This window comes from Gorilla gorilla, chromosome 14 (genome assembly GCF_029281585.2).
Source record: "Gorilla gorilla gorilla isolate KB3781 chromosome 14, NHGRI_mGorGor1-v2.1_pri, whole genome shotgun sequence".
NCBI classification, from domain to species: domain Eukaryota; kingdom Metazoa; phylum Chordata; class Mammalia; order Primates; family Hominidae; genus Gorilla; species Gorilla gorilla.
The window spans coordinates 22,873,716-22,885,993 of record NC_073238.2 but is presented as its reverse complement, the minus strand read 5'-3'; the positions used below and the strand labels follow the sequence as shown (position 1 = coordinate 22,885,993).

Genomic DNA, 12,278 nt, shown 5'->3' with positions numbered 1-12,278 from the left:
TGTTTATTATTCCCGTTTTATACCTGAAACTCAGAGAAGCTTTAGTCTTAAGTTGTTTAGTGACACAGCTGGAAAACAGCAGCCTGAATACAAATAGAGATCTGATGCCAAATTTGATCCTCTTTACGTTATATGACAGTCTTTTCAATTTGCTGTGCCAAGATTTGTTCTTTCCACATAGTAGCACCTAGCAGTTATAGTGCCTTCCTCTCAAAAATTATATTTTAAAAGTAAAGATCAGAGGCTATTCATCTTGCCTCAACCCTTCCTCCTTTGCAGGAATCCTAAAATGGCTAGAGTAAGTTAACCACAGGTGAGCATTGAGTAAAGATCACCATTTAGGAGACAGTCCTTATAGCAGGGTTACCTCTGTTACTATCTGCAGAGACAAAACAGATACTGAGGTATTTATGAACTGTGCAGTTCCCAGGACTGATGATTTTCATGATTACTTATGTTGCAAAACATAAGTTTAAAGATAAGCCATCATTAATGCTATCTTACTTTTTAGACAATCGGGAGAAGATAGCAAGATGCTAGTGTGTGACACGTGTGACAAAGGGTATCATACTTTTTGTCTTCAACGAATTATGAAATCTGTACCAACCAATGGCTGGAAATGCAAAGTAAGTTGTTTATTTACTTTTTTAAATCCTCTGTATGTTTTATATGGAAAACAGACAAATCGGATATCTATTCAAATCTATACATTACCATCACCTTTTTAAAAGCAGCTTTATTGACATATAACTGACATACAGTAAACTGTACACTCTTCAAGATAATGAACATAGTCATCACTGTCAAAGTTTCCTGGTGCCTCTTGGCTTGCTTTGTGGCTGTTCAAACCCAAACCCTCTGTCTTCCTAGTCTGCTTTTTCACTATAGATTAGTATTCACTTCCTAGAATTTTTAATAAAAGCTTCATATAGTATATACTCGTTTTTGGTCTGGCTTCTTTAACTCGGTGTAATTATTTTGAAATTCATCCCTATTGCTGCACAGATCAGTAGTGATTCTTTTGTATTACTGAGTGCTGGAGATACCACAATTTGTGTATTGAATCACCTGTTGGTGAACATTTGGGTCCTTTAAAATTTTGAGCTATTATAAAAAATGCCAATGAACTCATTAACTAACTTCCTACCTCACTTGGCTTCTGCCCCTTCAGGGTGAGGTGTTCAGAGCCGGGTTGGGGGCAGTGGGGTAGTGGAGATAGCCCTTGGAATCCAAGGTGCGGTTTAGCTTTTAAGCTTAGTCTTCCTGGGCTGCTGGTGTAGCGAGGTTGAGGGATGGAGATGACCCTCAGGTGCTGCATGGGCCTGGAGCGGGTTTTCCCTGGAGCTGGAGAGGGCGTGATGGCCCGTGTGCGGGAGTGGAAGGCACAGCATTGTCATTGCCCTTCTCGGAATTGCTTTTTCTAGGGAGGAGGTGGAGGGCCTGGGAAAGCAGGGTGATGTGACCAGAACCCCAGGTCCCTGGGGTGGGGAGGAGGTGGGAGCAGACGCAGAGAGATTCTGTACCTGCACCCTGTCCTCGCCAGTGAGATTTGGCACCTAGAACTGCAAGCAGTATTACCAGGTTCTGCTGTGGTCTTCAGCAAGTTCTACTAGGCATCTGCCTGAGTGGTGGGGGTTGAGGGGAGGGGCTTTCTCTCCTAGGGGGAAAAAGAGCTGCTGGGTAACTGTGCTCAGCTGTGGCTACCTGGGAAGTGGGGCCTGAGGGCTGAAGGATTGTGATGAACTCTGGCCTGCTTCCTCAGGTAGTTCAGATTCCTTCTCTTGCTGAATGACTTATCATTGGAAAGGAAAAACTCTGCTGTTTCACTGATTTGTATATTTACACTCTTATCTTCACTCAGTTCCTCTACTTGCCTTTTTACTTTTAATATGAAGTTGAATCTGTAATTCATTTTCTTTCCTAAGGAAAAAAGGACATTTAAGACTATAAGTTTACCTTAGGCTATAGCTTTGGCTGAAGCCAAGTTTATTGTATTTGTAACTTTATGTATGTATATACCTTAGCTAATAACTTTATGTTTTTTTAAGTTGTGCTGAAGTATGTTAATTTATGCTTTCATTTCATTTAATCAGAGAATTTAACTAAGGTAGGTTTTTTAAAATAAATGTTTTGATACTTGAAGTATTGACTTTTTAAAGGTGTAGCATTTGTGTTTATTAATTTCATTTAGTTAGATGAAGTCCTTTTACCTTATTTTTTGACTTGTTGATTCAACAAGTTACAACTGACCACTATTAATTGTTCCTATCAATTTATCATATTTTTAAACAAATAACTTGTGGCTGTTATTTAGCAACAGTGTTAATATATTGTGCTTTTTACCAGTATAAAATTGTTCTTTATTCTATGTAATGTGTTTTTTGTTGAGGGATCAGGAAGGGCAGGTATTTTGCTTTGCCTGACACTATGGCCACGTAGGGTGTTAGTTTAACAGTTGAATGGTTATCTTTTCACATCTTATTTTGGATTCTTTTGTGTTATAAAAATGTATCTTTTGAAAGCTTAATAGAGGTAACTGTTTGGATTGATGGTTGTAATTGAAATGCTTGGCTGTTTTGAGGCAAAATTTTTATTATAATTTCTTTCTATTTTTCTCTTCTTTTACTTCCTGCAATGATTTATAATTCAGAATCTCATTTTGTGAATGTAAATGATTATAAATATTAAAGATATAAATTTTCTCCCATTCCCCACTGAAAATGAAGTTTTTATTCCCCTTTTCTCTGATTCGATTAACCTAGATTGTAAACCTTGTCACAATTTTCTTGCAAAAATATATTGCCTCTGTTAATTCCAACTTTACCCTCAATCTTTCGGAGTCTTGGTTGTGATCCTTTAAAAATAATTATAAATTTTTTGAAACCCTACATGTCGGAAAGAGACTGTTCCTTTTAGGCTATAAGAACTTGGCACAGTATAATGTTTCATATTACAAATTTTTCTTTTTTATACTCTGAAAACATTTTCTTCAGTTTTTTCAGTTTATGCTGTCACGAGAAAAATCTTAACTTGAAAAAATTTAATCATAATCCTTTTTTTCTTCCTGAAAGCTTTGGGAGATGTGTGAATCCCCATCCCCGCCCCCACCCCCCACCCAAGCACCTTTTTAAAAATATATATTTACTTAAAAATTACCTTCTTTACACTCTCTAATAATATCTAATAACTACTGGATAATTTTTGTCTCTTGCTCTTAATCTTCTTTATTATAGTTTTCATTGTCTTGAGAACTGGTAGAGAATTCTGGGTGTCTTTCTCAGCTTGTTCTGTCTCCCCTTTGGTGTGCTTCTTTTCGATTTGCTCTTTGTAATCTGCTATTCTCTTTTGAGAGTGACAGAATTACATAATTTCTGGGAATACTATTGGATACTTAATCTTTTTATTCTGCTCTTTGAAGGCACTATAGTGTGGTGGTTCAAAGCTTATGCTGTGGAGTCAAACTGCAGTTTTTTCAGTTACTAAATTGATGATCTTTGGCTACCTGTTGAACTTCCCTAAGTCAGTGTATAGAAGGTTAACGGTACTTACCTCACAGGGATGTTGGATTTAATGAAGTGGTATCTATAGAGTGCACAGCACAATGCCGAACACAAAGTAAGTACAGAAACAGTTACCATAGAGTTTTTCATGGATTGAAAGGTTTGTCCTTTGAACCATTTGAAGAATGATCATCTTTCTCTGCTGTTGAATTCTTCTGTAGTTCTCTCTGTAGTCTTGAGTCATAATTTGCTCATTTGTTTGCATTTAACATTTGAGTGTTTACTGTGTGCGAACATCACTGTAGTGAAGGCTGGAGATGTTGGGGCAAATCAGTGTGCCCCCACAGGGCTGTCAGTCTAGTTTGGGGCTGCTCCCTGGTGAGCTGGAGTGGGGGTGACCTTTTCAGGATCTTTATTGTAAAACAGTCATTGTCAGATGGGTTTCTTTTTCCTATTTTTATCTCAAGAATGTCTGCTCGTTGGTATGTTATGCATTTTTAGAAAGTTTTTACTTGAAAATAAGTTAAAACTAAAAGTTGGAAAAAATGAAAATAATACGCATATCCCATTTACTTAGATTTATCAGTTGTTAGCATTTCATTATCATTGGGCATGCCCTCTCTCGCTTTCTCTGTGTGTGTGTGTGTGTGTGTGTATCTGTGTGTGTCTGTGTGTGTGTCTTTATTCCCCCAACCCCCTACTATTTGAGGGTTAATTACATACTTTGTGCCTTTTTACCACCATTTCAGTATGTATTTCTTAATAGTAGGAATATTCTTAAAAAAATCACAATCCTGCTATCAACTTCCTAAACTTACATCAATGTCGTATGTTTATCTAATGTACTAGCCATATTCCAGTTATGTCATTTGATCTTATGTCCTTCATAGCCTACCCCTTCCTCCAAGTAGATTCTAGGATTTAGTTTTTGTCATTGGTATTTTTGAAGAATAGAGTTCTTCTCGATATACTTCTTTTTTCTTTTTTCAAACAGAAATTTCCCCATGTTGTTTTCGATAACCCCTTATAATTAGATGAGAGGCATGCATTATTGGCCAGAATACTGCAAAGTGCTGATCCATCCTCAGGGTATCACAGCTGGAAGCACACATTATTCCACTTTCCCTCATGAGAATCATGTGGTCAGGCTGTTGCCCAATTTCTATTCCCCACTCCTTTGTATCTAATAAAGCAGTATGTGAGGATATTTTAAGACCATGCAAATATCTTGCTTTTCCTCAGAATTTCCTTCTAGATTTGAAAAACTTACTCCCTAGCCCGGGTGTGGTGGCTCACACCTGTAATCCCAGCACTTTGGGAGGCTGAAGTTGGTGGATCAGTTGAGGTCAGGAGTTCAAGATCAACCTGGCCAACATGGTGAAACCCTGTCTGTACTAAAAATACAAAAATTAGCCAGGCATGGTAGTGGGTGCCATGTAATCCCAGCTACTCAGGATGCTGAGACAGGAGAATCGCTTGAACCAGGGAGGCAGAGGTTGCAGTGAGTCGAACTCATGCTACTACACTCCAGCCTGGGTGACAGAGATAGACTCTGTCTCACAAAACAGCAACAACAACAACAGCAACAACAACAACAAACTTACTGCCTGATGATGCCATTTTAACATGCTTTCTTTTGGTTGCAAATGATGCATTTCCAGCTCTAGCACTCCCACCACATTTACCAGTTAGCCCTCTGCTTTCTTTTGTAAGCAAGAACACTTCTTTCACATGTTAAACTTGCTTACTATTAATATTGGCTTATGAACTCCTATTATCTTCAATCATTTACAACTCATTACCTAATTATTTTTTGGCTCAAATAGTCCCATACTTGCTGTCAGTTGCTCCTTCAAGCTGGCACTGGTGTTCTGCCCTGACTGCTTATTTGAACACTTCATACTTTTTGGTGTAACAAGATGTTACAAGCTCATCTTATACCTCCCGTGCCCCAGTCCTGGAATAAGTCCATTGTTAAATAAGTAACCCAGATTCCTTTAGTGGGGAATGGGTGCTGGGTGTGCTCATTGCTACTGGAGGGTGTTTGCTTCTTCACCCTTTCAGCAGGTGGTGTCAGGAAATACATGCATGTGTATACACTTACAGAAGTTTGTCCAACCCATGGCCGGCAGGCTACATGTGGTCCAGGATGGCTTTGAATGTGGCCCAACAGAAATTCATAACATTTCTTAAAACATTATGAGGTGTTTCTTTTTTGGGGGGGTGTGGGTGTGGGTGTGGGTGTGTGTGTGTGTGTAGCTCATCAGCTATCATTAATATTAGTGTATCTTGTGTGTGGCCCAAGACGATTCTTCTTTCAATGTGGTCCAGGAAAGCCAAAAGATTGAACACCCCTACATGTTATGTATATACACATAAATATTCATATACATATACATAACTTAGAAATAATGAATTTATACCAGCACCTCCAGTTCTTATCTTTCTCCATTGAGTTCTTTGCCTTTTCATTCTTGCATGTCTGTTCTTCTACAATAAAAATTCTAGGTTGTAGAACAGCACATTTATTCTGTTGCTCAATCTAAAAAGCAAGTCTGCTTCAGTTTGCTCTCAGTAATAGATTTTGTTCCCCTTTCTTTTCTTAGTGATTTAATTTTTTAAATATAGAAGGTATTAGTATACTTTCAAAACTCAAAACTATATGAAGTTTTACTCAGAATTGTCACAGTCTCTTGTTTATTACTTATACCGCATTTTCCCCAGCCTCTTGGAAGTAACTAACTTCACTGTTTTCTGTTTTAAACCTCCTGTTATTTTTCATCTAAGAATAAGAGGATATATTGCTCTTTCAGTGAAGGTAGCATGTTGTATATGTTCTTTTGCATGTTGCTTTTTTCGTGTAATAAAATCTGGAAATCACTTCCAGGCAAGTTAGGCAAGTTCAAGAGATCTCATTCTCCTTTTAAACAGCTGCATAGCACTCCATTGTGTATCTGTGCTATGGGTTACTCAACCAGTGGCCTGTGCTTTGGTATTTCAGTAGTTTATGATATTTTGCATTATAAATGATTTTACACTCCCTGGCTTTGTGCATGTGTGTTTTTGAATTCTCAGGGACAAATCTGTAGGGTAAATTCCTAGGATTATTGCCTCAGGAGTGTACACATATGTAGGTTTGTGAGATACTGTCAAATTCCCTTTTTTGGGGCTTATGGTACTTTGCATTGCCACCAGAGAGGTGTGAGAGAACTTTTCCTGCGTCTTTGCTAACAGGATGACTTGTTCAGCTTTTGAATGTTTGTCTGTCTTCTGGATGAAAAGTAGTGTATCAATGTAGTTCTAATTTTTGTTTATCCTAAGAGTGAAGTTGATCGTTTTTTCATGTGTTTAAGGGTCAGTTTTTATTTCTTCTCATGAATTGTCTATTCATGTGTTTTGCCTGTTATTGAAGATTTTGGCATTTTTCCCTAAATTTAAGAGTTCTTTATAAGTGAGGGATGTAAGCCTTTATATGTGTTACATGATGCAGATACTTTCTGCTAGCTTATTTGTTCTTGTTTTTTTTTTTTTTTTTTTTTGCTTATTTGTGTGAGACAGTGTCTCACCCTGTCACCCCGGCCATAGTACAGTGGTATGGTCATAGTTCACTGTAGCCTTGACCTGGGCTCAAGCAATCTTCCTGCCTCAGCCTCCTGAGTTAGCTAGGAGTTATGTGTACCATGAAGCCCAGCTAATTTTTTACTTTTGTAGAGACAGGGTCTCACCATGTTATCCAGGCTGTATTATGTGTCTTTTGACTTTGTTTTTATTATTTTTTTGCCATGAAAAAGTTTCTTTTTTATGGAGTTAGATTTATTAATCTTCTTTTGCTTCTGGATTTTTGAGTCATATTCAGAAAGCCTTTCCCTACACTGAGGGTATAGAGGACACAGATAGTCTTCTCATTGCTGGTAAGCAGTATGTTCATATTGTCTGATTTGTTTGAGTTATAAGATAATGTCTTTATCCCAAAGACATTTTTGCAATTGCTGTATGTATATACATTACAGTAACTAAATCTTTTAGTTAAGAGATTCTGGAAAAGAATTGACAATGGATCTAAAGTAGGTTAGTTTCTCTTGAAAGTTTTTTTTTGTTTTGGAGGGGGGAGGTCATGATTAAAAATATTTTGTACCATCAGATCTGTTATTTGTTAGTTTTCTTTTATCCTTACCTGTAGTCTTTCAATAAAGTGGGAAAGAAGATGAGATTTCAGTTTGGTATCAGAACATGTATAGGCCTGGGCAATATAGTGAGACCCTGTCTCTACAAAAATAAAAAAAGAATCTGGGCATGGTGACACATGCCTGCAGTCCCAGCAGTTTGGGAAGCTGAGGTGGGAGGACCACTTGAGCCCAGGAGGTTGAGGCTGCAGTGAGCCATGTTTGTGCTACTGCACTCCAGCTTGGGTCACAGAGTGAGATTGAGATCCTGTTTCAAAAAAAAAAGAACATAGATAAATAGATAAATTTTAGTCACTGATTGGTAAATGAGGCTAGCAGTGTCTTTTTACTATAACTTAAAAATTACCTTGATGAGATTGAGTTAAAGGTTTAACATACTGGTATCCTGATTTAAAATTTACCAGTGACTATGTTTCTGATATCTAAGTTTATAGATTTCCTGAGATTAGTCTTTTAATTTATAGACAATGATGAGGAGCAAGGATTATATCCAAAGAATATTTTGGCTAGGTTGGCAGGTATGGTTAAGCAAAATAAATATTGGTGGTTAGCAAATCTTTTCTGTCTGTGCTTTTGAGTCTATAGTAACTTTGTTACATCTGGGTATCTACTATTAGAAAATGCCTACACATTCTAGATCAGTCTTTACTTTTTAACTTAGGTACCTCACATAACATGATTGATCCTCATTTTCTTAACTAAAAAATGAGTATGAGAACTTTTCCTGTGTAATTTTCAATCCATTTGGAAGTACTTAAGTTGTAAAACATGTTTTCATTAGGTTTTCTGGTGTGTGGCTAATTCTAATCCATAAATCCTTGTATACTTTGGCTTTCGTTCACTTAATAATTGTCTGCTTTGATGAATACCTTCTGATTTAAGTTCTAGTGTAGCCAAATGGTTTATATATCTATAGTTAGAAAATTTAAAATTTGTTTGTACATTACCATAACAAATGTTCTGAATTTTGTAGTATCATCCCAACATACAGTGAATACCGAATTGGAAAAACAGATTTCTAATGAGGTTGATAGTGAAGAAATGAAAATGTCTTCTGAAGTGAAGCATATTTGTGGTGAAGATCAAATTGAAGATAAAATGGAAGTGACAGAAAACATTGAAGTCGTTACACACCAGATCACTGTGAAGCAAGAGCAACTGCAGTTGTTAGAGGAACCTAAAACAGTGGTATCCAAAGAAGAATCAAGGCCTCCAAAATTAGTCATTGAATCTGTCACTCTTCCACTAGAAACCTTAGTGTCCCCACATGAGGAAAGCACTTCATTATGTCCTGAGGAACAGTTGGTTATAGAAAGGCTACAAGGAGAAAAGGAACAGAAAGAAAATTCTGAACTTTCTACTGGATTGATGGACTCTGAAATGACTCCTAAAATTGAGGGTTGTTTGAAAGATGTTTCATACCAAGGAGGCAAATCTATAAAGTTATCATCTGAGACAGAGTCATCATTTTCATCATCAGCAGACATAAGCAAGGCAGATGTGTCTTCCTCCCCAACACCTTCTTCAGACTTGCCTTCACATGACATGCTGCATAATTACACTTCAGCTCTTAGTTCCTCTGCTGGAAACATCATGCCAACAACTTACATCTCAGTCACTCCAAAAATTGGCATGGGTAAACCAGCTATTACTAAGAGAACATTTTCTCCTGGTAGACCTCGGTCCAAACAGGTAGGGTGATTTTAATGATGTTGACAGAAAAGACATTGGAACAATTCTATAAAATCAGAAGGTATATGTGTAGTTTTGGTGTGGATGGCAACTTTTTCTGTCTTCAGATAGAACTTCAGTGTAATGTTGATTATGTGTTTCAGCCATTATTTTTTAAAAGCTGTTAATGAAGAATGCCATTTATTAAATTTGAAGGGATCTTATTTGGAATTTCAACTCAGTTGGGCCATAAAGATTCAACCTATTGATAATAGTTTCTAATAGAAGGAACTTTAAAAATTCTTTTAGTTCTGTGCCGCAGTAAATATAGAGCCTAAAATACATATAGTTTTGGGTATACATAACTAACATCTATTATTTCCTTCTAATACATTTATTTATTGATATTATTCATTGTATATATTTTTAACTGGATAAACATCAACACTTATGACAGGAATTTTCCATGCTGGGGAATTTCTCATTTTGGTGTTTTTATTAATTGCTAACTCTTGTGGGATTTCTTTTTTCAAGTAGGACTTATTTCAATAGTTTCATGGAAAAAATCTTAGAATTGTACTATTGATTTTCAGTAAGTAAAGATAAATCTTCCTGTGTGTGCTTTACATCATGTACATTCTACCCTTTAAGAATGAGTTCCATTTCTTTTTAAGTGAGATTTAAATAAAACTGCATGGCAAAATGAGGATACTATAGGTATGAATTATTTATTGTTTTACAAATTTGCTACTTTCTGAAGTGTTTTTTAAAATTGCAAGATAAATAGTGGAGAAGTGTTAATTCACAATAGTAATTTGGAGTTTTAAGTTTCATGATTGAAATTGCTTCAAGTTAAGTTTTAAGTTTCATGATTTAAATGGATTAAAGTTTGGCTTTTTATAGGAATAATATCTTGATTTTAATCGTATAATTTTTAAACTGTAAGGCCAGGCTTTTAAGAAAATCATTTTTTAATGTGAAAATTAGTCTCCTCTATATCAAACCCAGATATATTTTATTCTCTAAAGACAAGGTACACGAAAGGGAAAGTAGTTGTCAGATGGGATTTAGCTGTTTCTGCATGGCAAAGACGTGTGCAGTAAAACTAGGCCACTCTTTATATATGCCTTTTTCTAAGTATTTTCCTTGACAGTTATTTCTGCTCTACCATGAAAAGTTTTTCTTCTCAAACCAGTTGTTCTCCTTTCCAGTAAGTTTTTGTTTTGTTTTGAACAGTTATATAATAATTATGTCGTTCTGACTCTGAAAAGACTTTAGCAATGGAAATTTGAATCTCAAATTTACTTTTGGTTGATATATTTACATTCTTTAAAGATATGCTTCATATGTATTCCTGTTAAATTTTATGTATCTCTCCTTCCTTGAAGACTTTTGTTTCAATTGAGAAACCAGGTTCAATACATTAGGACTCTGTTTCTGTAGATTTTATATTCTGAAATATTGGGGAGCGGGGTGTATTTCCAGGCTTATTCCATCTTATATGAGCCATGTCCTAGTATTTTGCTGAGCTGTCTTTGAATTCCCAAATCCGATGATAATCTTTCTATTTTTCTGCCCCTCTTGTTACTACTTCATCATTTGCTGCTAATCTTGTAAGCATTTTGTAGGCTGTGTTTTCCCTCCCTCCAGCTTTCTAGTTTTCCAATCTTGGTTTTGGTTATCTAGCAAACAGCCTTCACTTGATGATGAACCTGCTAGTATAGTGCTGTTATTAGGGAGAGTATGAATTGAATAGTACAAGATAGATCTTCCATTGGTGAGGCACTGGGACCATAACTTGCAGGAAATATTCTACAGTTAGCAGGAATGTGTACATACATGTATTAGAAATACTGAAGTTCAGTATTCTGTTACATGAATTTCTTTGATATTAGGCATTTCTGTATTATACTTCTTTTTTTATTTACTGTTGCTTCTACATATTCTTCACATTGGGGACTGGCTGTAAAATAAGCTGCATTTTCCTGGCTGTGATTGTGATGTAAGCAAGATTCTTTGGTTTCCAGCTATTTTTTGTTAACGTCACTGGCATTTTCATATTTTGTTGAACATTACCAATTCTTTGGTCTTTACCAGTACAATAAATACTAACCAAAGAAATGTAGATTTACCTTAAGTTCTGTTTCATATTGGGCAAATTATTAAGTTGATTTTAATGATTTTCTATAATAGTATTATATGAGCTTTTGTAGGAATTCATTTCAAAATTAAACGAACATTTTAATAGGAAACATCTGAAAGATCTAGTTTGTGATAGTTAGTGATTGGATTATCAGATGTTATCTGGAGGTACAAGCTAGCCAACCAGTAGAACGGTGAGCCAGTGCTGTCTAATAGAAATGTGATGAAGACCATATGTGTAATTTTAAATTTTCCAGTGGTTACACTTAAAAAAAAAACAGGTGAAATAAATTTTAATCTATTTTATTTAACCTGGTATATTCAAAACAATATTTCAGGATTTAGTATAAAAATGAACAAGATGCTTTATACTTAAAACATCAGTTCTGGCTAGCTGCATTAGAAGTGCTCAGTGGTCACATATGATGGTGGCTGCCTTATTGCACGATGCAAGACAAAACATTTTGAGAAATACAAAAAGAGCAGTTCCAGAATTATTGGTGAAATTAAAATACCAAAAGAATTCAAGATTGACAAACTAAGACTGTGGCTGCGCTTTCACAATTTTTAAGGACTGAAGTAGAAATATTCTTTTTCTGTTGTTCATGGAACACATTTTAATGCAGATAATTGCTAAACCATTTGTTGCAGCAACAAATCATTCATGTCTTCAAGTATATTCAGTTTTAAATATATAATCCAAATAACCCAATATTGGAAATTTTCTGAAGGTGAGATGTTAGGACACAGAAAATGGAATTTATATCTCAGGTATTGGACA

The 12,278-nt window shown here is 35.9% G+C and overlaps 1 protein-coding gene across 5 annotated transcripts in view; it reads left to right on the top strand.

Annotated features, from left to right (window-relative positions):
- The window catches only part of LOC129526385 (histone-lysine N-methyltransferase 2C-like), a 61,527-nt gene extending 51,380 nt beyond the window's left edge, over positions 1 to 10,147 (top strand). For 3 of the 5 annotated variants that reach the window (XM_055360451.2, XM_055360450.2, XM_055360452.2), the window contains 2 exons: positions 512 to 626; positions 8,658 to 10,144. In XM_055360451.2, the coding sequence (XP_055216426.1) occupies positions 512 to 626; positions 8,658 to 8,678 (136 nt within the window). In that variant the 3' untranslated portion in view covers positions 8,679 to 10,144. Of the gene's footprint in view, positions 1 to 511; positions 627 to 8,657 lie in introns of all 5 variants that reach the window. The other 2 variants (XR_010130441.1, XM_055360449.2) reach the window with 2 other exon arrangements.
- The last annotated feature ends 2,131 nt before the right edge of the window (positions 10,148 to 12,278 follow it).